Consider the following 24293-nt stretch of genomic DNA (forward strand, 5'->3'; position numbering starts at 1 on the left):
TGTCTGCCTTTATACAATTTGTATTCGGTGTGCAAAGGCAGAGAGCCAGCATAGGCTTCAGGTCCTGGCCGGGAGATGAGCGTTCTCCGGCGTACCTTACTTTTCTTTCCTTTTTCCTAGGCGTTGATACCTGTACTCCATCCGTAACTGCGTTCCATATTATAGTTCCCATCGGGATGTTGTAACTATATCGTTTTTCCAGGCACGCAACTCTTTCCAACAACCCGGCAGCCAAGCTCATATAGAGTGGATAGCTGCGATCTAGCGCTCTGGGATAGCTCTCCACCGTGTATCAAGTATCCCCCGTAGAATAACAGAAACCATGGCAAAGGCCGCAAAGCAGCCGGCAGCTCCAGCAGTTTTCCCTTGTAGCACAGCCAGAAACTCGCTTCCGCAGACGGTGCTACGCACATCCGGCGAAAGCTCACGAGCGTACCGGCAGGAAACCTCAGCTGCCCTGTGTTTCTCCACGCATAACCCCCTCGCCCGTATGCAATATCACGCAGGATAAGGGATCGCTCGTTGGCTGGTGCAAGGATGTGCTTGACGAGATTAAAGGCCGCGGTGGAGGGATGCTAAAGTATACGGACCGCTGTTCCTTGGAGCTTGCTCTTCTTCCCCTCACGCTTCCAACCTCCCAGGACCACGAACGACGGACGACGGACAGGACAACGGACAACGGACAACGGACAACGCTCAGCATACCGAGCGAGAGCCTCTATGGGGAGAAGGATAATGTGAGACGGCGGACATTGTTAGTTACGTTGCAAGTTCTGAAGCGGCCGGTGGTGATGCACGGCGGAATAAGTAAATAATAACAACATCTCCCAACCTTGGAACCGGGCTCTCCCTTTCTCTCTCCCGGCCATTCATAGAGGCATTGGGTGTTCGTTTCCTTATTCTTCTCTGTTTTTGGTCTTTGATGGTTGTCTTCTACCTTGTCTTAACCGAGTAAGAGGAGGGAGGTCTTGGAGCTCGCCGCGGTTTCTCGCGATGGCGACTGGTCATGGAGCTGTTTATTGCACGGTTCGATATCGCCCAACCTGGACTCCTGGTTGCATTATACGCTTGTGTGCTGACTTGCTGGTGATGGTTACAGATCCTTCTAAGTGACAACTATCTTCCTGGTCAGTGGTACACCGGGAATTTGACCCCATATACAAGCTTGTTTGGTTGACCGTTTTACTAGGTGCCATGGTCCTGGCTCACTCCCTGAGGGATAACGGGACAAAGGGCAGGCTAGCCGTGCTTATAACGCCGGATGGGTTGCAACAGGGTACAATTGATGAGCTGAAGGTTGGTGATGGAGCATGTGTATACGAGAGAGACCTCTTACTGACGGCCCGTTAGACGGTGTATGATGATGTGATACCAATTGCCCGGATAGAGAACTCAACCCCGGGAAATCTCTACCTTATGGATCGTCCGGATCTAATATCTACATTCTCAAAGATAGCTCTCTGGAAGCAGACCCAGTACGATCAGATCGTCTACATTGATGCGGATGTGATAGCTACCAGAGCCCCCGATGAGCTCCTCACGCTTGATGTGACGTCTATTGCAGCGGTGCCGGACATAGGATGGCCGGATTGTTTCAACACCGGCGTCATGGTCCTTCGTCCAAACCTCAAGGATTACTATTCTCTCCTTGCCTTCGCCCAGCGGGGGATAAGCTTCGATGGTGCTGATCAGGGCCTCCTAAACATGCATTTCAAGAATTGGGATAGACTGAGCTTTGCGTACAACTGTACGCCCAGCGGCCATTATCAGTACATACCGGCATACCGATACTTCGAAAGCACCATCTCCCTGGTCCATTTTATTGGTCCGTTAAAGCCGTGGAGGCTTGGAAGGAAGACGTCGCCGCAGGAGTCGCCGTATAATCAGCTATTATCAAAATGGTGGGCAGTATACGACCGTCATTATCATGCAGGCCCCGGTCATACCCAACCTCGTCCCCAGTACCGGCCTCCTTCACATGTACCTGACCAGAAAGTGAGGTCGGTTGAAGCTGCACGCCCTCATGAGGAAGTTAGAACTGTAACAGAACATGCACGCCCGGAACATATACATGAACCCCCCCCTGCTCTGTCACTTACCCCCGGTGGAAGGAGTGCTGCAGATACTAGCACCTTTGCACAACCTGCCGCCACACGTCCAGAACCTGTTGGTGGCTCTCATGAGGAGGGACCTCAAGTCAGTCATGGGGCTCCAGACATCAGAGTGATAAACCCCGACGAAAATACTGTCCAATATGATGCCATTGGCTCTACTCTCGAGTTTGCTCCCGAACCAGAAAGGGGTCCTCAGCCAAGCGACATACCGCCAGCTCAGCCGGTGGTCAGCGCTGTTCCACAATACGTTCGCGGAGAAGAACATGTCTCGGTGCCGGTATATCATGGCCAGCCGCCCGGTGTACCAATCCATGCACCCCTTGTCGATTTTAGCACCAATGGTCCTTATCCAGCTGCCGCCCCTCCTGAAGACCAAGAGCCTTGTCACTATCATGAACCCCAAACATCCTCACTAACGCAGGAAACAAGAGAAGAGCGCCCTGCGGACCAGCAATCTGCCAGCGTTGAACACACTGCCTCCAGCACCACGGAAACCCAGCCGCCTGAACGTACCCCTTCTCCTCCTCTAGCAATATGGGATGCTTCACGGTATGTCCTTCTCCCTTGAAATGTGTCACTAGAACCTAACATTTATAGCGCACCACCGCCTGTTGATTCAAAACCGGAGGCTGTCAGCTTCCCTGTACAGATCTACACGATGTCGAAGGATACTGAACTCTTTCAACCTCCTAAATCATATCCTGAAGCTCCGAAGAATATGTATTACGAAGTTCCAACCACTGCCCCCACCCCCAAAAAACAAACGTCCGTCTTCCCCTGGGAGCGCAGCGCTCCGACGCCGACACGAATTTTCCTAGGGGAGGAATGGGAGTCTAGTCAAGCTACTGAGTCCCCAACTTCATCAACTAGACCGATTCCCGGGCAGGCTGAGTGGTCTTCACAAGGGCTCGAGTCGTACCCGCGGAGCAATGCCTGGGATGAAGTACCAGAGATCGAAAAGTACATGCGTTCTCTCCACAAGCCTCGTCAGGCTGGTGTTTCCGTTATCTCGGGGTCGGGGTCCTCCCATACCCGAGGCCCGTCCACAGGGTCAAAATCTTCATCCAGAAAATCGAACCTACGCTTAACTCATTTTCCACCAGAACAAGAGCGGCCCAGCCCCGCTGTTACACCAGCTCTAATAATGAGGAGCCCAAGCCTCTCTTCTACAGCAGATGAAAGCTGGGAGAACGAAGAGCTTCCTGCTGCTGAAGGCGTTCCCAGCCAGAAGGAATGGGTGGGTTTCACGGTTAATGCATTTGTATCGGTCCTTCAGGCTAGCTACTTATACTGGAAATTTACAGAACCCCGTACAACGCCTAAAGGAGCTTCAGCGGCGTCAGTCCCTGTTCCTTGAAAAACCAATTGAATTTCAGTCGCGGGAGGTCCCAAAGCGGCAAATGCCAGGCGAGCCGTCAAAGTCTGGCTGAACATCACTTCCGGTCCGTTCCCACCGGCCTCCTGCGTCTTGTCACTTTATGCGAATCGAGTCCCCCCTTTGGAACCCTTCAGCTGGCTAATGGTTAACAGTGATGCCTTACAACTTTGAATATATCTAGGAAAAAAGGAGGTGGGGAATAAAAAAGTGTGCGGTTGTTAAAAATCCTGCTCTATCATGGTGTTGCCATTTCATTCACTTAAAAAGAATGTTGATCTATCGCTCTCCATCCTGTGATGCCTCTTATCCTTCGAGGCAAGCGCTCTATACCCGTTTGCCTGTTTTTACTTGTTATTTGCTGTTCTTGATCAAAGTTTTTTTGCGGGAGGTTTATTGAATTATATACTCATATGTTCATAGCCACTTGTGGCGTTTTAACATTTCTTATAGCTGTTTACGGTGAAGGGTGGATGCTGATGATTATTTCCATGTTAGCCTTTGCATGTCTTATCCTTAATACATAATACAAACCTCGTTTCTATATCTACTTTGACTCCAGTCGTTGATGTCCGGTCAAGAGTTATGATCGCTGAACACGATCGGTATTGTTTGATATATTTAAGAGCTCTAGTGGCTAAGTTAGAGTATATTGACCCGAAAGAGCCTACACAACGATGGCTACTGTGCCAAGGTTGGAAAGCATTAGATTTAGAATACTATGGCGGTGTACCAGGAGTGAAAAGAAACAGAATAACAGCCCTTGTTATATTTTTATGTTAACGAGCAAGGAATGCATATGGTACTTAATGCTCTAATATGCCACGGGTGCCATCAATTCCCAGCCTCAGCCCAAACCAGAGACACGAGCTCAATTCAAACGGTCAAGACTCTCTCGAGTATCAAGGGCGAGGTCAAGCAGGAATCAGAAAAAAACGGAGACAGAGCAGTAAGGAGAACGTCGAACATGGGGCAGGTTGGGGGGGACATATGTTTTTTCTATGTAAGAGTTTTTAAGGAGATGTTTGCATTACTTCACCGTAACTTCCAGCAGCAGTGGTTGCAAAATACCGGACATCAACGTCGTCGTCTTGTTGTAGCTTTTCGAGATTTGGAAGGATCTGTTGCTGGATGATAGCTTGGCCACGGGGAGAGGGGGTGGGAGCCTGTTCTGATTTATCAATTTCAGTGACTGTGCCTTCCTCGGGTAATTTTCGCAGGGTATCTATTATGACGGAGTATGATTTCGCAACATTGAATCGGATGTTGGGGATGTCGTCCGTCACGAGCCTATCCAAAATTGGGAGGATGGAAGTTTCAATCATTTTCAGGTTGATGACGGGTGCAAGTGTCTGGAGCGTGAAAGTTAGAATATAGGGGGAATACGAGACTGGTAAGGCTGGTTGCGTGGAACTTACGGTGATGGCGAAGCAAGTCGTCATTCTGTAGAGGTAGTTGGGATGTTGGCCCATGGCGGTGACTTTGGGAATTATTGAACCATTCGCCCATTCAACTCCAAATACTTCCGTTAACTTCTTGAGGTTTTGGGTGGCCGCTTCTCTGATTGAGAACACAGCATCTCCGAGCCAACCTAGGCATAGGCTGTTGAGTTGCTCGTCAAAGAACTTGACACCCAATTGGCTAGCAAGGAGTGGAATGTACTCGATGATGGCGAGACGAACACGCCATTGCTTGTCTTCTGCAAGTTGCACAATCGCCGGGAGTAGGGATTGAGATAGCAGATCGATTCCAATAACTAGACTCTCAAGTTAGGTGACTCGACGTTGCACGATTTGAGTCGTATTAGGGGCATACCTTTATTCACTAACTCCAGTTTAGAGATTATATGCAATCGAACATCGGGGAACTCATCCTTCAACATCTGTAAGAACATGGGAAGGAGATGTGAAATCGTCCTAGTGAGCACTGGTTAGAGGAGCCAATACAAACGAAACGGAATGGAGGAGCTTACTCTTCTTTGCCTAGGATGGGAGCTAGCCCGCTGATCTGCATGCCTAGTGCAGCTCTTACATGCTGGGAGGGATCTGATACGAGGTCTTCGATGCTTGTCATAATCTCGTTTAAAAGCGTTTCTCTGTCAAGAAGGCGGCAGAATCCTAGGATAAGAGTTAGATAGAGCTGGACAACCGGTTTTGTCATTGGCGACTGGTGTTACCTGGAATCTGTCCAGCAATAGCTGTGCGGACCTCAGCCTCGGTATCCTTGAGGAGTTTGACGAAGGCTGGGACTAAATCGCGGTTGACAACTTCTTCATCAACAGCTTTCGCAATCTAAAAGGGGTCAGCCATACGTATGCTACCGAGTTTCTCGCCAAAGAGTAAATGTTAGTTACCTTTTCGAACTTGTCTGCAACCATATATCTTACTCTCCAGCTCTTGTCTTCGAACAGATTTCGTAGGGCGGTGAGGAGGACTCCGTGGCTCGACTGCTGTTCCTTGGGAATCTCCTCTGCGATGGAGATCAATATCTCGACAGTTAAGAGGCGGACGCTGTCCTGGTCGTCGTTGGCCAAGTTTTGGAATAAAGGAACCATCTCGACTATGATAACTTGGGAATCCATCTCCTTAACAAACTTCGCTAGGTTGTTGGCCGCCTGCCGTCTGACCATGGGCGTGTCATCGTGAACTAGCTGTCCAAACTGCTGTCTTAGCCCTTGCTGCAAGGCCGGAGATGCAGTTCTATACGGCGTGCAGTAGAGACCAGCTGCGGATATCTTCGAGGTGAACCAATCCGCTTTCGACAGGCGAACCGTCAAGGGTATAAAGTTGTCTTCGATCTGTCTGGGAGAGAGCTGTTCGCAGATCTTGTTGAGGGACTCTACAGCCTATAGAAACAAACAATACTGCGTTAAAACTAAAAGGGTCCCTTGAAGACAAGTATCTCATGGACTGGCGTAGTCTTACTTTTTCTCGTACCAATGGCTCCTCTATGGCGGCCAAATGTTCCAGGGGGGAGAGGAGGACGTGTGCGTATTCTGGTCCACCAACGTATTCCACAAAGTTCCCCAGTTCCTCGCTTAAAGCGGTCAGGACTTCATCTTCATCCTCCACCGAGTCTAGTAACAGATATCATCAATCACAAGTCCGTCCGCGATGACGCACTATAACAGGGGTTTAAGTCCAGGATTGTGGGGGAGGGAAGTCTTCACGAACCATCAAGGAACGGAACCAGCTCATCTCGCGTTCTCTCTGGTCCTAGGGCAAGAGCAATTGTTGAGAGTCGATGGATGGCGTTTAGACGAAGGATCACATCGTCATGCTACGTCAGACGCCAGACACTGTCAGTAAAGTTGCCCCATGCCCGGTATCGACACAGCAGGAATCATGTACCTTTAGTTCATCGATCAAGACCGCAATGGGGTAGAGCTCGTCATTTTCGCCTTGGCCTTCCATGGCGGAAACGAGATTTTATGCAGAACGGAGACGGATATCGTTTCTGGTTTCGTTTCTGGCTTCGTTTTCGAGAGAGGGGATTCGCGATACCAGCAACAACCGGGGGGCGTCAGTTCGTTTAAACGGAGGGTGAGCGAGCAGAGGAACAAGGCGTGTCGGAGAGAGCTGTCATAGAGCTTTACTCTTGTCTATCGTATCTGTATCGGTCGAGAGGCGCTGGTGAGTGCGAGGAGTGTGAAGAAGCAGCAGGAGAAAGGGGAGTTTGAAGGTGGATGGACGATGTTTGTTCTTCTGTCTCGTGGGGTTCTTAGGAACAAACTAAAGGGGACGGAGGGGACTGCACTGCACTGGCGGCTGAGACGCACTTTGGACTGTAGAAACCGAGCTGGAGGGCGTCCTTCGAGTTGCGATGGGCGGATTCGAGTTGCTATGGGCTCACGGCGGGCGATGACATCTGGATGGACTCTTTGACGCCGTAACAAGTCGAAGTTGGTGGAGGGTTGAAGCTGGCCGTGGCTGGTGACAAAACCCAACAAGGGCACACCCTGTGGCGGTGCAGGCGAACACTTCGAGATATCTTCACATAGAACATACAACTAACCACCTAGGATATTGATATCGACAGTGTCGACAGTCGCGGGTGCTCGCAGAAGACAGGACGTGTACGCTCGCAGCTTCGACTCTCAGATTGTCTCTTCTCACTTGCATTGAGCTCTCGCTTGCCGCGTCTCAAGATGCCCACGATAGCTGTCGATAAGACGGCGCTCTTCAAGGCCCTCGGCCAGGAGTAAGGATGCTCCCTGCCTGTTTGATTCTTTATGTTTATATGCTGTTTATAATGATTTACTAACTGCTACTTCTCTGCAGATACACCACCGAGCAGTTCGACGAGCTCTGCTTCGAGTTCGGTGAGTCACCCCACTATATCCCACGATGATATCTACATTTACTTATATATCACCCGTCGCGGGTTCAGGCCTCGAGCTTGATGAAGACGTGAGTTCTGTCCTTGTCCGCTGTTTACGCTGGATTCCTGATGCTAAACGAGTTGTATAGACCACCGACACCGACCGGCCATTCGTGAACGGGGTCCAGGAACCCCCGCAGCTAAAGATCGAAATTCCTGCCAATCGGTTTGTCCGCCGCCTCTCCGGTATAGAAGACGCAGTTGCTAAGGCAAATGTAGCTACGATTTGCTATGCTTCGAGGGCATATCCCTGATGTTGAATATCTTCCGCGGAAAGGCCGTTTCGCCAAACTACAGAGTAGTCACCCCACCAAGCGGACAGCTGCAAACTCTTGTCGTTAAGCCAGAGGTGAGACCAAGTCTTGATGAATGTGGAGAGTGGAAAAAGCTGAGACAAGTCAACTAGACGGAGAATGTACGACCGTACGTGGCTGGTGCGGTCTTCCGCAATATTCACTTTGACCAGGCTCGATACAACTCCTTCATTGCCCTGCAAGATAAGCTCCATCAAAATATTGCTCGACAGAGGACGCTGGTCTCCATTGGAACACACGACCTCGACACCATCCACGGCCCCTTCTCATACGAAGCTTTGCTTCCCAAGGATATAAAATTCACCCCGCTAAACCAGACCCAATGCATGGACGGGGAACAGTTGATGGAATTTTATGAGAAAGATAAGAACTTGGGTAAATTCCTGCACATCATTCGTGATTCACCGGTTTATCCTGTCATCTACGATTCTAAGAGGACCGTCTGCTCCCTGCCGCCAATCATTAACGGGGATCACTCCAAGATAACGCTCGATACCCGAAACGTTTTCATGGAGATTACGGCCACGGATAAGACGAAGCTAGAAATCGTGATGAACATTATGGTTACCATGTTCTCGCAATGCACGGAAGAGCCATTCACGTAAGTTACGCCTTTTACCCCTTTTATTTTTCGGCCAAACAGACTTACCTACCATTCGTAGGATTGAACCCATCAAAATTGTTTCCGAGCACAATAAGGAATCACGACAAGTCCCAACCCTTGAGCCTAGAGTTGCTCAAGCCAGCATAGCTTACATTAACCAATGCACTGGCCTATCTCTTTCCGGCCAGGAAATGTGCGAGTTGCTCAAAAAGATGGCCCTGTCTGCCAAGGTCTCGGAGAAATCAAAAGATACCCTTGATGTTTCCATTCCAGTCACTCGAGCAGATATCCTTCATCAAGCCGATATTATGGAAGACGTTGCTATCGCATATGGCTTCAATGAACTTCCACGATCCTTCCCAAGTAAATCCGGCACCATTGCTCAGCCTCTCCCAGTCAACAAGCTAGCCGACATCATCAGAGAAGAAGCCGGCATGGCAGGATGGACGGAAGTTCTTACTTTCGCTTTGTGCTCCCATGACGAGAACTTTGCCTGGGTTAACCGCAAAGACGATGGAAACACCGCCGTTAAACTCGCCAACCCTAAAACAGTTGAGTTCCAAGTTGTTCGAACAAGTCTTCTACCCGGCCTCTTGAAGACTATCCGCGAGAACAAAAACCATAGTCTGCCTATTAAAATTTTTGAAGTTAGTGATGTGGGATTGAAGGATCTCTCACTTGAACGAAAGAGTCGTAATGAACGTCACTTCGCTGCGACGTGGTATGGCAAAACTAGCGGTTTCGAAGTTGTTCACGGTTTGCTAGACAAGGTCATGATGATGATGAGAAGTGCTTTTATCGTTGGCGAGGAAGGGCTAGACAACCCGGATGTTAAGGGGTCACATTATTGGATTGAGGAACTTGATGGTAAGAACTGTCCCCTGAAAGGTCCACAGGGCCCTCCCTGTTTTTGGATAAGGTTGGCTAACGTTGATATCTGATAGACCCTACTTACTTCCCTGGCCATGCTGCCTCCATACATCTTCGCCTTGGAGAAAAGGAGCATGTCATCGGCTCCTTTGGCATATTACATCCAACTGTCCTTGAAAAGTTCGATCTGAAATGTCCCGTGAGCGCTCTCGAGATCGATATTGAACCGCTCCTATAAGACTATACCTAGATACTTTTTTGTTGAGGAAATTAATGATTGAAAGTATATCAAAGAGTAAAATTTATCAAAGTCCTTATTCTCTGTCAAGTTCGATTACGTTTAGATAATTCCGAGGGGAAGAGAAACCAATAAATAGGTGTCCCTTCGTGGAATTAGGCCTACAGGGGTAGTCTAAACAAAACAAATGTCTGAGTAAAGACACCAGGTTGAGTATCACTTTCATCATATCCATTTCAATTCTATTTCAATAATTAAAACAAGGGTTGAAATTTTGGAATAGGATGACAAGAGCTCAAATAAATTAGAATAAGAGAGAAATCCCGTTGCAGCAAAATCATAAAACCGAGTCGTTCATATTTTCTTCATTTATTTTTGTTTACTCTTGGGCCTCTCCAGCCTCAACTTCCGCACCACCTTCTTGCTCTTGCTCAGCCAACCGTTGCTGTTCAGCGAGAGCTTGGGCGGCAGCAGCCTTGGCTCCGTAGTCCTGGCTCATTGGCTGAAGAACTGGCTGTTCCTCCTTTGGCTCGATGATGGTGACGGAGTCGGGGAGGGTCTTTTGAGGTCCAGACTTGCCCTCTGGGTCGCTTCCGCGCATGATCTTGACCTTGATACCGAGAACACCCTGGCGGAGGAGAACGTGACGGGTAGCGTGGTCGATGAAGTCGCGAGCTGGCTGACCGGAGTGAATCATGAAACCATCCTATACAGAATTGCCTATTAGTCTTCTTGCTTCCCATTTATATTCCTCCGTAGCCTTCCAGTATTCTGGGTATTGAAAGGTATTCAAAAACGTACAGTGAACTTCATGCTCTTGGCACGGGCAGCTCGTAGTTTTCCAGAAACAACGACCTCACAACCCTTAGCACCGCTCTCCATGATGAATCGGAGAACACCATAGCAAGCTCTTCGGACGGCCAAACCGTTGAGGAGTTTGTATCTCAAACTCTCACACTGTGCAACGGCAGAGAGACCACGGTTTTGGACCTTGGCGGCATAGAGGGAGACGGAGTTCTCTGGGAACTTGAATCGCTTCTGGATGAGGGAAGTGAGTTCGCGGATACGGCGACCTTGCTCACCCAAAACTTCTTGGGTGTGGGTAGCGCGGATGACTGTTTGAGAAAGACATATTGTTAGGACCTTCGCATTCATTTTCCATATTCAATTTTGGTCATGGGCGTATGTGTTGGTTCCATCCATTCCCAGCCATAATATCTCCCGTTCCGTTCGCAAAATCCAAAGGAAAAAATATTTCAGGGAAGATCACGTACTGATGTCGGTAACGGTGGGAGTAACTCGGACTTCGACGCCAGAGTAGCCCTCCTCAGCCAATTCGCGCTGGAAGAACTCGTTCAATTCGGCGTAGAACACACCGTCGGCCACGAACTTGCGGCGCTTGGAGATCGCTCCCTGTACAGCGGCGGACATGATTGCGGTATGTCGAAACGTGGAATTTCGTTTGGTGAAGCTGAGAGATATCCGCCGGAGTCGAGTCGTGGAAAAGGAGCTTTGCGGTGGTCAAGATGGGCAACTTTCAGACACAGCTCGAAAGTTGCGGTTAGGTTTCCTAATTCGTCGATTTAGTGGGGGATACTGTATAAAGTTAGGGCTTAGGGCTTGCCCTTCTATATTTGCTGAGTAAGCGCGATACTGTCACGTGCTAGAAGGCTGAAGGGGGGATGATATAGATGCATCCTTGCAGTGAGTGGAAAGGCCTATGGGTTTAATTTCCTCGCCATCTAAGAACCTACTAACGCCAGACCTAACGTGGATTAGAACATAAAAATATATCTTGAAATAGTTGCGGGTATTGTGACATGGCTCATTAACAAAAAAGGCACTTCGTCTCGCCCTGGTCATAAACGTCATGAAGGGTTTATAAATCCCTGAATCCCAATGCAACACCTGGATCCCCAATAACCAAGCTTGATCCCCTTTAAAGACGCCGCAAGTTCCCCATTAAGTTAACCCAAAATGACTATAAGTCACTGCTCTCTACTTCATCTCCAACTCCATTTCCTTAGCTTTGATTGAAGGGCTGCGTGTTCCAGGACCGCCTTCTCTCCCAACGGGCAAACCCAAATTTGAGAGACTGGCTGCAAGAGAGGTAATGCTGGTTGTAGGGCCGCCCGTAGAGGGTTGAGATGTGGTTGATTGCTGATGTACAGGGCCGGTAGAGCTCTCAGCAGTTTCAACCCCAATCATTGGGGTCATTGATCCACTCGGGCAATCCCTCTCCACTAAAACACCAGTACTCGATATGCGTGGATTGTTCATCTCAGAATCGTTGCGTCCAAATGCTTCAGCCCACCATCTCACTTCGTATGTGCGAGGGAAGAGTAGCCGTTCGCTGCCACGTTTGTTGTCGTCGATGAGTGGGTCATACTCTGGGTTAACAAACTGAGCCCTCCTTGCCAGGAAGTAGTCCCAGACACTGCGAGTCTTTTCCTTGGCCCCACGGTCGACTCGCTCCTTTTCACTATTGTAAAGGAAAGTACCGTACTGGCCAGAGTAAAGATGATAGAGCAGCCGACGAAGGAAACGTTCGTTGAATTCAAAGCGGGTTGGATGTTGGTATAGTAGTTGATAAGTAGCATCCAAGAACTGATGGAAGACAGGGCTTGTTTCTTTGGGTTTCGTCATATCAAGGTCGCTGACGGGCGACTTTGGAGCGGGGGTTGGCTTCTTGGAGTTCGAAGCATCAGGCTCAGCTTTGTCGCCATCGGGCTCTACCAACGAGTCCCGGCTCACATTATCACGGTTGAAGAATCCTTTTGCGCTGAGGAGAGCACTCTCAAGGGCCTTACCTGCTACCCCACCCTCAAAACCACCCCTCGCAGAGTCACTGCCTCGATCATTTTCAACCTGGAACCACTTATCGCTATTCAAGTGACCGGATCTATGGCGGAACATATGGCCGAATGCAAGCCAGTCCTTTTCGATGAGCACCATAAATCCTTCCAAGGTTCTGTAATATGGGTCCAGACACAACTGACTTAATGCACTTAATTGGCCAGTTCTATCCCATCCATCAGAGCAGTGGATTAGAACATGGGAGTGCTGCAGCCCGACTTGACGTGCAATCAATGCGGCTCCATCAAGAATAACGGCGATATACTTCAACCACCCACTTTTCAGAAGCTGTTCACGGTTGGGCGGCAATGGGCTGATATCGGAGTCTTTGAGAGCCTCGTTGACTTTATTAAGCGACTCCCTCATCACATGGATGTTGTCAATTCCCAAGTAAGCTTTAGCAGCAAATTTGTAGTTGTCCATGTTTTCGGATCCTAACCCAACCGCCTGCATCGCAAGAGCATTCACGGTTGGACGAGCATCGACAATCAAGTTGTTCTGCTGGGCTCCATATACCTGCGTTTTGTATTCCTTGCTCTCATTTCGGGCAGCAGCTATCACCTCGTCTTCTAACTCCTCTGCGTTCGAAAATTCAAAGTCAGACTGGGTACCAAACTGATCTTCTGCGCTCGAGTTTGAGGACTCTGTCTCTAGACAAGGAGGTGAAACGTTTGCTAACGGTCTATCCTGGCGGGAAGTCGAGAATATAGCAGCGAGGAGCTTTTCATCCTGGATGCTGCGGTTACCGCGCACACCAACAAGAGGTTGAGATGAACGTGTGATGGAGCAGTTGTTGACCGGGTGAAGATAGGTCAGAACCGGAATCCGTGCTCTTGAGCGGTATCTTCCAGCATAATTAATCGTATTATCGGATATAGTAACTGGCACTGGGAGGAGCGCGGGGTACGTTGGCGAAAACTAGAACTGGTATCAGGATCATATAGAATAAATCAAATCGTTGGGAACACCGTACCTTATAATCGATATTGACGCTGGATATTCTCCAGTTGGATTCATGGTCTGCCCTGCCAACCCCGAGACGTGCCCATTCCTTGCGAGGATCGTATATGTCCCATCCATTCAAAGCACGCTCTGCCGCAGGAGGCTGAAAACTGAACGCATACAGTTTCTCGATACTTCCAAGTTTGCATGTCCATGTCTTTATTGTCTCATACACATCTCTAGATTTTGCCTCATTTGGAAAAGTGAAGCACATAAAACTGAAATCACGGCAACGCAACCGTATTGATGCTGGTTGGCGGGATGCTGGAGATGCAGGCCTGAATGTGCAAAAGCAGATGATTGGATACGTGACCCATATCTCTTTATGGCCCACCACTGCTTTTTCCTTAGAGATTTCTTTGGAGGTTTCTTTATAAGGAGGGATATGCGAGAAGACAATATGGTGAGGAGTAAGGTGAAGAGTGCCTACTGCCTTCTCCCCTCGACGGAACAGGGTGACATCGTCCACCTAGCATTTGAAGAACCCAGGTTAGTTATATTGTGGAAGTATGGGGGTAATAGATAATAGCAACCTTAGCTATCCTAGTCTTATCCATCTTCTTATAACTATTCCAGGATGCCGTTAACTGGATATCATGCTGGTATGGCACAGAGTGGGATAGAGGTGGTCCGCGGAGTGTGTTGTAGATAAGGGCAAGATATTAAAGGCTATGCAAGCTTAAACAAAAGGATCTTCAGGCTAGGAACAAAGGTATTAGGAGACTTGGGATAAAATAAAGAAATATGTGTGGATAAAGGACAGGTACAGTGAAGAATATGTGAAATGTCAGCTGTTTGATCGAGATCAAGAGCTCATTTTGATGCCAAAGTTGCGCTAGTGACATCCGCATGGAAGGTTTATTTAATACGTCACTACCAGATGGAAAACCCGGCCAGTTCAGGTCCCTCGGCTTACTGCAAACAGGGAATAGGGCTGTCAAAATATATGTCTTTAGCCTAATCTCTTGTATATGAGTTTCTACCTCTTTTTGTTTCAGCTTTCAGTATATCTTGATTGTTCTTTCACCTGATGGTGGGAGTCCCCAATGACACGTGATAGTTGCTTTCCGCCATGCAAAGATGAAAATGAAATGCGAGAAGGGAAACAATGACACGTCTAATAGTAATACATTATTAAAAAAAAATCATATACATGTATAAAATACAGGTTGCGAGAAAAATTGTCTAAATATCACCTTCGGACCTTTCATCAAATAGCTCCTCACCGAATGGCTCATCATCAAGTCCTTCAGCTGATAGTTGCGGTGGTGCTGCGAACCCAAATGCCAAATGACAAGACCGGAGATAGAACGGTAGCAATGCGGCTCGAAGGGAGCCAACTGACGATTCACCCTGTGATGACGAGCTCAGCTTCTGGTTGGGCTGTGCAGCGTGAGGACGCCGTTCACCGTCGTGTAGGCCAAGGGTTAAGCTGATATCCGTGGTTTTTGTAGGAAGATAAGGGCCCATGCTCTGGCTACCAAAAGTGAGATCGAAGTCCTTATAGATATATCGGGAGACGCCGGCGTCTGCAAGGGACTGTACTGGCGGGTAGATGTAGTATTCTCCAGTGATATATTCCGCATCTTTCTTGGTGTTCTTTGGGGCACTTTGGATTGGTGTTGGCGGCGAACCAAGCAGGTCAGCAAACTTTTTAGGGATGGTAAGGTTGCAGAATAGAGGCATGGGAGGCTGATTGCGGGAGGAAGGTAGGTTAAGTTGAAATGCTTCGGCACATTTATGAAGACTAGTATAAAATGCGGTATCCTCCGTGGCAGGATTTGGAGTAGTCTCAGAACCATCGAGTTCAAAGAGATTATAGTAGAGCGTCTTGTTAAATCGGATATCCAGGGGACTCTCGGGGAGGAGCATGTCCACGTCCCGACTACTAACGATGGCGCTCGCTCTCCGAATTTTTGGGCTGACCGATACCTCTTCGCTATCCTCCGGCAAGGCAGCCTCTAATTCAAGTTCCAACTCCGGCAGATCTGGATGTTCCAGTCCCCTATGGGAGGGCACGAGTCGGATGCGGAAGGTGTTTATATTATCGTTGTTTTCTGCGGTATCCAAAGAATCTAAGAATGGAAGGGTATTCGGAACCTCGTTAATAAACGTCCTATGCGAGGATTCAATGTCGGGGAAAGACACTTGGTCGTTATTTAAAGAAGGCTGGCCTTCGAACAAACATTGTCCCACTGTTGCCGTAATAACCTCGCGTGTAAACCGTGGGTCAAGCACACTTTGTTTATGGGATTCTCCATTGTCAAACAACATCTCTAGCAGCGTATGGAATGGTTTTGTTGGCCCTTTTCCGTATATAGAGGCTGGAGGTTTTCCGAGAATCCTCCCATCGCCCTCTTCCCTTTTCATCCATCGTACCCATTCTTTCTGCCGTTCGGGAAGCTTCATAAAGTCTGGACAGCTCACAGGATACAAATGGGCGCCCTGGGAGTTTCCAACATTTGTAAGTAACCCTTCCTTCTGATACGGATGGGTTATTGCAAGATATAGGGTTTGTCGTGCACGTTGCGCATTAGACTCGGCACTTTGCAAGTAACGGATGGTCATTTTGTTCTCATTCCAATTCACGTCAAATGAAACATTGTACTCGCTCTGTAACCAGGGCAGAAGCGTATGTTCCCAATAATCCACATCTGCTGTAGATTTTAGATGCGCAACTGGAGGACTGATATCCATCGATCGCACATCCGACGCCCATTCGTTGAGCTGCCGACTAGTTTCCAAGCATGATTCCTTGTTGCCTGTTATTCTGATTAAACCGAGATGTCGAGATACGTCGATTTTGACTTTATGGGATTCTGCGAGCATCTTCATGAGAGACATGGTTGGGAGCAATAAAACCGACAATGGATGCTCATCGAAGTGAACATCAAGCTGGCCCTCCTCGCCGTCTATCGATAATCCCCAGCATTCTCTCATTATTTTGTGTGCCACGTTTTTCTTTGTGCCCATATCGTTCAGCCCTGGAATTCGGGATGCAATCCGGCCCTGGGGCACCGGTGGTTGGTCCATGTATGGAGAAGTTCCAGCCCTCCATCCATTTTGGTCACCAGGTGTATTATCTCGTTCGAAGCCGTTGTAATACCTTCTTATCTGCTCATGGGTGAATCCGTCATGGAGCGTTTTATGAAGGTCGTTCCAATTCTTCAGTGGAACGCTCTGTCCAGGATTATATAGCGAGCGAAGGCGATCTAGGTTTTCTTGTACCTCCTCGAGCCTAAAGTCAACCTTTTCCTTGTGTAGGTCCTTCAATAGTTCCGTTGGGGTTTTCCATGTCACTTTGTCCTTATTGTTTTCTTGCGACTCTTCCTGAGCACGACGCGCTTGGTTCTTCAATATGATCACATGAGCAGGCTTTCCGAGAGCCTTCACGTTTTCCAAATATTCAACGCGGTGTGAAAGGTCTTCTTCTTCAGTTTTGCCATCGGTTGGTGCTCGACCTGGCTTCTGGCCAGGAATTCGACGACGGCGGCGCCCTGGTCGAGATTCGCGAGAGACGGGCGACTCGCGTGGAAGTTTCGGGAGGTTGGAATAATTCCGGCACCTTACGTAGCCCGCGACATGTGTGCCCCTTTTCCAAAACATATGTATAGTTTAAAAAAACAATTCAGCTCAAGGTTACATGTTAAATGAAACTTGAAGCTGGCAATGAAGCTCCCAAGGTAAAAATAAAATAAAGCTGATCTCGATATCGGCTAGGATATTATTCCGTTCCGATATCTAAAAACAAGGTTTCGGGAAGATAAACCATAAGAAGTTCTATATAAAGAACCCCTGGTATGCCCTTGAGCATAGGTGCAATATTTATATAACAAAGTACATCCTGCAAAATGAAAGACCACCCTTGCCTCCTTGGAAAGGAAAGTACCTACACTCCCAGTGAAACTCCAGACAGTTGAATGTACAGTGGCAAAGAATAAAAGACAAATGCCATTCAGTGCACTAGCGGCTTCCGTCCGTTCACTGTTGTTGTAGTTGATCTTCCTTGGCCCATGAGACCTCCCAGCTGCGGAGGTCCTCACGAAGGTCAAACTCAGTGAGAGCCTTTTTCTTCCGCTTTTTCCCGCTCGGCCTTTCATATGTATGGGTGTCGATTCTTTCCTTCCCGCCAGCACCGAACGAAAAATCGGACTGCCTGCTGTCACTTCGGGAATGAGTAGCAAAGGGGTCTTTAATTCTTGGGCTGTGGCCTGGAGAATTTTTGTTATCACGGACAGTTCGACGTGAATCTGCATCGCTGATAGACTCGTCATCGTCGTCTTCTTCATCATCCTCTACCTTAGGCCGTGAGTAGTTTGACGGGAAGCCATCTCCACCGGCAAATATGTTCTCTATCAGTTGATCTGGAGGTAGCTCATCGGGAAGGGTTACCCAGGCTGCAGCTAAAGTCGAGCGATACATGTCCTGAAGGTCGCTATACTCGCGGCCCCTATTATTAATTGAAGGGATATGGCCATCATCATTGATTTCTCCATGCTCGGTTGACATCACCCCAGCAATCCCGGAGAATACCGTGGCAGGCTTGAGTGGTGGTCTATGACAGTTTTAGTAGCCCGTAGGACATTAGACTTTAGTGCGTATGAAAACTCACGCGATAAAGTTGCTGTCTCCCTCAATCTGGGATATTGCAATGCCGATTTTGACTGTGGCGTTGATCTTGCTACTTTGCATCAAGTATCTTCTCATAATCCCCTCATCGCTCTCAGTCTTATCAACATACTCCGCCAGGTTTAATTTGATATTCCCCAAAGGTACTCTATCAGCACGGTTTCCGGCCGTAAACTCTTGAAAGATATCAAGCTGAAGATCACAGTCTTGGAGCATCTGGTTTCTATCAACTGTAAGTCTAACGACCATCAGCTTCTCGTAATCCCACGATGCCCTGTGGTCCTGGAGCAGAGCCTTTTCTGTGTGGCCATTATGGTCAGCAGAAACTGAAGATGGCAGTTGCCATTTAACATAGGCTGAGCCAACGACCAAGGGGACGTTGATCATATCAATGATCTGGAACGATGTTAATACATAAAACACGAAAATCGGGGTATCACCGGCCTACTTACGCGTAGGCTCAAGGTAAATCTAGGCTGTAATGGGTTTAAGATAAGCCACAAGTTTGTAAAAATGGAAGTGGAATGGGTTGTCTCCATACCCTCCTGCTCTTGGGAACTGTAAAGCCAGTAGTTAGCAAATGTGCTCCATATGCAGCATAACCCCAGGGGTTCATCTTGGAAGCTCCATGAAAAGCTCAGGATGTACGGTCAAAGAGAAAGAGATCCTCACCAAAGGCCTGCATTTTGACAGCACCCTTCACTCTACAAGAGAGTCTCGGCGAGTGCCGCCGTGCCTTTGTTTTTCACTTGTCCTAAACGGGAAATACACGTTTTATAAAAACCTCCAACACAATCTGAATACTAACAAGTCTCTATCACTCTTACGTTGAAGAGTGAGCATCATCATCTTGCTCATTGCTTGTCTTAAACAAACCACCTCCTGATATGCAAGAGTGATCAACTGGGCACGGACCACATATCTCTCTTCAAGCCTCAGAAAAGATGACTAAGCGCGTTCATTGGTGGGATGATATTGCCGTAAGATACCGCTTTTCCTTTTGCTAAACCTTTGGGTCAATGAAAACGAGCTGAGATGTCGACCTTTGAATACTATAGGTAGAGCTTGAGCGAAGCAGCGCAATGGAAGCGAGCAAGCTGCCTCTATCCCCTCCTCCGGAGCCCAAGATATCAAACTCCAACATGAACGAAGCCGTCGACCTTGACTCGCCGTTGCGAACCACCCCCATCCACCCACTGCTACCTGATATACGGGTTCCTTCTGACCCCTTACCAAGTCACCGATACCACCCTGTAACGTGCGCGCCATTGGACATTGTTGAGTTACAAGCCGATTTGCAGCAGCTACGAAAGGAATACACAACTTCCGTGGCCGCGCGTAAGGCGCAAGAAGAAGCAGCCAAGAAAGTGAAGAGACGGATAGAAGAGGCGAAGGAGAAAACCGAACATATTCAGAAGATCATGCAGAGGAAGACTGAAGAGAGAGAGATGGAGAGAAAAGTATTTTTGAAGATCAAGAAGGAAAAGGAGGGGAAGATGCAGGGCGTACAACACGATGATGTGTCTACGACGGATCCCTAAGCTCGATTGATTATGGACGATGATATTATTCTTATCAGGAGGGAAGCCGGGCGGAGCATGAGATGCTCAAAATCGCACTCCCTTAGAGTGCCGTATTGCTCTATGGTCTCCGAGATAATGGCTAAGCACTCGCTTCAAAGCCAGGAGCACTATTGCAACCGTCGGCCTTGAGCAGCGCAAAGCACACCTGCACGTTGGACTTACGAGTGCAGTATCCCACTCGACCATTACGGTACCCCCTCCATTAGGTCGCTAGCTCGACCAGCTGTTTATGGGAATGACTTTCACTCCAAGCCTAGGAGATGGTCTACCAAGTCAATGAATGCCATCTTGTGCCGCATCTCGACTATTCAAAAGTTCTAAGCTGGGTATGGGTATTCAATAAAGGCATCTACTATGGTACATAGTGATGAAAGGAGGGCATTTAAGGACCAGAGCCACGGCAAACGACACAGGCTGACTGGGCTCACTGGATTATCAGACTTCGAACTTTGCATATTATAAGGAATATATATTACTCTACGCAGAAACCATAGAGAAAACCATGAACGTTGACTCTATAATCGACGTTTCTCGACATCAACTGCCTTGTAATTGTATATTCACACCGCCTTCCAAGGCCATACATCATCCATGATAGATACGAGAATACTTCAACGAACCAAAGGAAAGGGTCGGCCCTTTGATGGACGTGCATTGTTTCATCCTAAGAAACACTCCGGCCAGAGACGAGACCGTGCAACCGATGCGTAAACAACAATCAACAAACAAATAAACCTTGAAACTTTGCCCTCTCACGCGCGTGTCTCGCGCCTACTTCGCGCTATCCATGGAGCCACTGAGCTAGTCGTGCATATGCTTATGTTTCAAGATTGTTTCCCCATCCGTGAGTCATAAGTCTAGAAGTGAAAAAGGACCCGGAAACATGCTCGGATAAGGAAGATCTGTCAGGCTATCGGGAAAATGCAGATCGAAAAAACTTCTCCGTCGGGAGGGGCACCGACGTTGTGTTTCATATGTATATCTTGAAACAGAAAAGTGGTTCTGGGATTATTGAATATCCGACGAATCAGAGGTTGGAAGAAGGATCTTGGGAGTGAGGGGAACACAACATTAAGCATGAAACGATTCCGTGGGCTCGGGGCAGTACGTACTCTGCGAGTTTCAGAGTTCCACGTCTACATGCTGCTTTGTGGTGAAAGATGATCTTTCAGAATGGAAGATCTCTACTCCGTAACGTCGTGAATATTGTGACTCAAGGGGGTTCAGAGTAGACGGCCGTATATTGCTGCAAAATTCATTTGACGCCGCGAGAATCTGATTTGACGGCCAGGATGCAACTACGTAATTCTCCCACATGACCATCTCGACCGTAAGGCCATGGCCAATATTCCACATCATACTAGCACCCGACGAAACAAAAGAGAGCGGCGCTACCTAGCAGCGACATATCTCTGCATGTCCAACGACGCTTCAGCTGTATATGACTTCGAGCTCGTCAAGTGATGTTCCCGATGACGTCGTCTGGCATGTACGACACCTACGCCTAACAGCCCAAGTCTGAAGCGAAGCCCTCCTTGAGCCTCCGTAACCGGCAAGCAAGAGTCGGTGAAGTAAAGCATCACGACTGATGGTCGATGTCGATGTCGATGACGATGCACTTTTCGGGTAGTAAGAAATAAAATACATAACTTACCAAAATTACCCTAACTATCCCTTCTTGGCGCTTGGGGCAAAGTCAGCACAGCCACGGCTTAGCAGACACGCATATAACTATACCAGCACACGCATATACACACGGAGTATACCAGCAGTGGCCCTGTGGCGCGGTCGAAGGTATCATCCAGCGTCAACATGCACTGCAACAGCAGACGGGACAACCGGACAAGTCCGTCGCACCGATCAGCAGTAACCATAACATATCCCAAGCAGTGACGGGCAAGGGGATATACTCCGCAACGATCGATATCACATGTGCCCATGACGTCAAGGAGGATAAAAAGTCTTCCATGGACAGACACATCGCAGCTGAGAATTGGGAGGCGCTGGGGTTGCCAAATCGCAGATCATGGCAAGGCGTAGATGCTGCATTGTACGGACGGATAAGGGGGAGTACGGATATTCGGCGCATGTATCGCGCATGCGCATACTTGCCGACGCTGAGACATCGCGTAAAGGGTATTCCTTCGACTATTGACGCTGTGCGTTTGTTTATGCGTATGATTCCCACTCACACACACACGCACACACAGGCACTACCTAGACCAAGGCGTTTCTTTTTTTGGTCGGAGGTAGCTACACATGCGAAACATGTCCGATAGTCTCAAAGCACTGACTGCCGGATCTCCAGGGTCTGAGTCTCTCCATCCTAGAATGGAAGTCGAAGCAGGAAGCTGTTATGTAATTCAAATGCTTACTGGATGCTCTCATAATACAGGCAGAGGACTCGGTCACAAGGCGTTTTTTCACCAAAAATTAGTTCCGTCGATGCATAGCATATTGCAGGACATCAATCAGTTCGTTGTGCAACAGTTAATGCATAATATTTATAAGTGGCTGCTGTTAGTGAGCATATCTGGTGGTTGATATAATATGTCCATGCATCGTCACATGAAATAATGGAAGGTGATATGCGCCAAAGCAATATAAGTATACAATTAGATGTTTGAGAAGGACGGAGATGTGACCAGTAGGAGCATTAAGGTGTCTAGATCAAAATGTCCGAGAGCGTGCAAGCCGATAGCATCTACGCCTATACACACGTTTGCTGACTGTGGTATATGATTGTTTTTGGTTTTCCAGAAAGTCTCGAATGACCGATCAATCAAAGTACCGCCCAATCAGCGGCCAGAACAGGGATGCCAACACAGCCAGACGCTTTGGTGTCTCGTTCTCTCAGCGAATCCCATCGCTGAAGTGACCCAAGACAACCACCCTCCATCAGCTGCGCCAGGGAAACTCCCTTTCGACCTACGGAGAACGGAGTAGCGTATCCATATCTATCGGCTCGTCGAAAGGCAAGAAAGAAACCCGGTGGGTCGGTTCTCTGCCTACGCAAGTTGCATATAATATGGCCTCGAAGGCGAGGTTGAGTGGATGGACATAGGAGGCCTCTCGACGCTTCTCCTTCGTTCGCTTCTGCACTCCACGCGTAGCTCTGTAATGATCCACGAGGGATAGTCGCTCCAGATTTTCACATTCCCGCAATCTGCCGGGAGAGTTCAATAGCATTGGCCCGTCTCCCGTCAAGAGGAGCCGACGGGCTTGTTTCAAAGCACTGAGCGCATAAAGAGTTAAAAACGAGGAGGAAGCGCCTATCACACTCTTCTTCGAGATTCATCACTCTGTAATGCAAGGCCAGTGTACCATGGCGTTGATACGGGGTATGAGTATTTGAAAATAAAAAAAATGAGGAAGAGGTATCTCGTTGGCCACTGAAGCTGGCGTTGGCCGGTGAATAGGAGAGAGACAGAGCGAGGCGTGACCTGACTGTGCCGCCTGTCCTATTCCACCAACGATCAAGCTACTCCGTAGCCCGTAGATGGAGAAGGGAGAGGGAAAAAAAGGAGCCTTCCCTAGCAGGAATGCGGGTAAACTGGAGGATGATGCGTCGGGTCAATTTGCCACTGGTGATGGTCCCGTATACGCAGGAGAAAAGCCCAAAAGCTGTGTCCATCTGAAGGCAAACTATAACCCATGCCTGTGCGCATCCCTCCTATTCACTGCATGACAACTGACAACGATGACACTGACAACGACAACGCTGCAGAGTGCCGTCGATGCCAGAGAACGCGGCCTTGTCCTAGGAAGAAGGAGAAGATGTAACTATGATGTAAACTATCTGTAAGGTAAAACCTATGCAGGTAAGCGTATTAGCAGGGTAACGGAGAATACCGTGACGGGCCTGCCGGTACCGAACCGAACCGAACTGTACCATGGATACGCCGATAACCTCTCCCTGTGCCTATTTATATCGTGGGCGCGTACTCGAACAGGCCATGTTACCTGTACTGTATGTAAGATGACGGTATTTCCGTGACGATGACGCTTTTTTCGCCCGCCACAAGAGCTGCAACTTTGCGACTTTGGCGAACTTTGCATGCGGCCTCCCTGCGGCCATCCCAGAGCCCCCCCTAAAGAGAAGAGACGAAGAGAGAGAGACGCGACAGGCAAAAAGGGCGCTGGTGTAGAACCTAAACGTACATATGCAGGAGGAAGCTTTTGCAACTCAGCTCGTATATACACCATACCCAAGGTTTTCCGAGAGCCTGGCCTGGTTCTTCCTTCATATATACATACTCCTTGCCCGTCCCTAGAAACAGCCTTCCCGCTCTATACTCAACACACACAAAGAGGTGCCAGCGTCCCCT

The 24293-nt window shown here is 48.5% G+C and overlaps 8 protein-coding genes across 8 annotated transcripts; 3 read left to right on the plus strand and 5 right to left on the minus strand.

Moving 5' to 3' along the window:
- Positions 1-322: 322 nt before the first annotated feature.
- Positions 323-3544, plus strand: GIQ15_01171 (glycogenin-2; the record flags this gene model as incomplete). Its single annotated transcript, XM_033548588.1, has 7 exons — positions 323-488; positions 559-737; positions 1100-1127; positions 1190-1296; positions 1351-2663; positions 2712-3351; positions 3419-3544. The coding sequence occupies 7 exons, from the start codon at positions 323-325 to the stop codon at positions 3542-3544; spliced, it is 2559 nt and encodes an 852-aa protein (XP_033409539.1).
- A 958-nt stretch (positions 3545-4502) lies between these two features.
- GIQ15_01172 (protein phosphatase PP2A regulatory subunit A) lies at positions 4503-6902 on the minus strand (the record flags this gene model as incomplete). Its single annotated transcript, XM_033548589.1, has 9 exons — positions 4503-4841; positions 4908-5245; positions 5305-5405; positions 5462-5606; positions 5666-5780; positions 5843-6334; positions 6426-6565; positions 6663-6768; positions 6840-6902. The coding sequence occupies 9 exons, from the start codon at positions 6900-6902 to the stop codon at positions 4503-4505; spliced, it is 1839 nt and encodes a 612-aa protein (XP_033409540.1).
- Positions 6903-7636: 734 nt separating this feature from the next.
- On the plus strand, positions 7637-9895 carry GIQ15_01173 (uncharacterized protein; the record flags this gene model as incomplete). Its single annotated transcript, XM_033548590.1, has 8 exons — positions 7637-7689; positions 7770-7810; positions 7879-7898; positions 7959-8035; positions 8089-8218; positions 8276-8784; positions 8846-9654; positions 9732-9895. The coding sequence occupies 8 exons, from the start codon at positions 7637-7639 to the stop codon at positions 9893-9895; spliced, it is 1803 nt and encodes a 600-aa protein (XP_033409541.1).
- Positions 9896-10274: 379 nt separating this feature from the next.
- Positions 10275-11326, minus strand: GIQ15_01174 (uncharacterized protein; the record flags this gene model as incomplete). The annotated part of the gene is made up of 3 exons (XM_033548591.1): positions 10275-10601; positions 10697-11010; positions 11170-11326. The coding sequence occupies 3 exons, from the start codon at positions 11324-11326 to the stop codon at positions 10275-10277; spliced, it is 798 nt and encodes a 265-aa protein (XP_033409542.1).
- Positions 11327-11893: 567 nt separating this feature from the next.
- On the minus strand, positions 11894-13967 carry GIQ15_01175 (protein phosphatase; the record flags this gene model as incomplete). The annotated part of the gene is made up of 2 exons (XM_033548592.1): positions 11894-13669; positions 13725-13967. 2 exons carry the CDS (start codon positions 13965-13967, stop codon positions 11894-11896), a joined length of 2019 nt encoding a protein of 672 aa, XP_033409543.1.
- A 971-nt stretch (positions 13968-14938) lies between these two features.
- Positions 14939-17359, minus strand: GIQ15_01176 (uncharacterized protein; the record flags this gene model as incomplete). The annotated part of the gene is made up of 1 exon (XM_033548593.1): positions 14939-17359. One exon carries the CDS (start codon positions 17357-17359, stop codon positions 14939-14941), a length of 2421 nt encoding a protein of 806 aa, XP_033409544.1.
- A 375-nt stretch (positions 17360-17734) lies between these two features.
- Positions 17735-19067, minus strand: GIQ15_01177 (uncharacterized protein; the record flags this gene model as incomplete). Its single annotated transcript, XM_033548594.1, has 5 exons — positions 17735-18308; positions 18366-18778; positions 18835-18858; positions 18924-18940; positions 19031-19067. 5 exons carry the CDS (start codon positions 19065-19067, stop codon positions 17735-17737), a joined length of 1065 nt encoding a protein of 354 aa, XP_033409545.1.
- A 259-nt stretch (positions 19068-19326) lies between these two features.
- GIQ15_01178 (uncharacterized protein) lies at positions 19327-19923 on the plus strand (the record flags this gene model as incomplete). Its single annotated transcript, XM_033548595.1, has 2 exons — positions 19327-19362; positions 19441-19923. The coding sequence occupies 2 exons, from the start codon at positions 19327-19329 to the stop codon at positions 19921-19923; spliced, it is 519 nt and encodes a 172-aa protein (XP_033409546.1).
- Positions 19924-24293: the final 4370 nt, after the last annotated feature.

Source organism: Arthroderma uncinatum (assembly GCF_011692745.1).
Source record: "Arthroderma uncinatum strain CBS 119779 chromosome Unknown scaffold1, whole genome shotgun sequence".
NCBI lineage: Eukaryota > Fungi > Ascomycota > Eurotiomycetes > Onygenales > Arthrodermataceae > Arthroderma > Arthroderma uncinatum.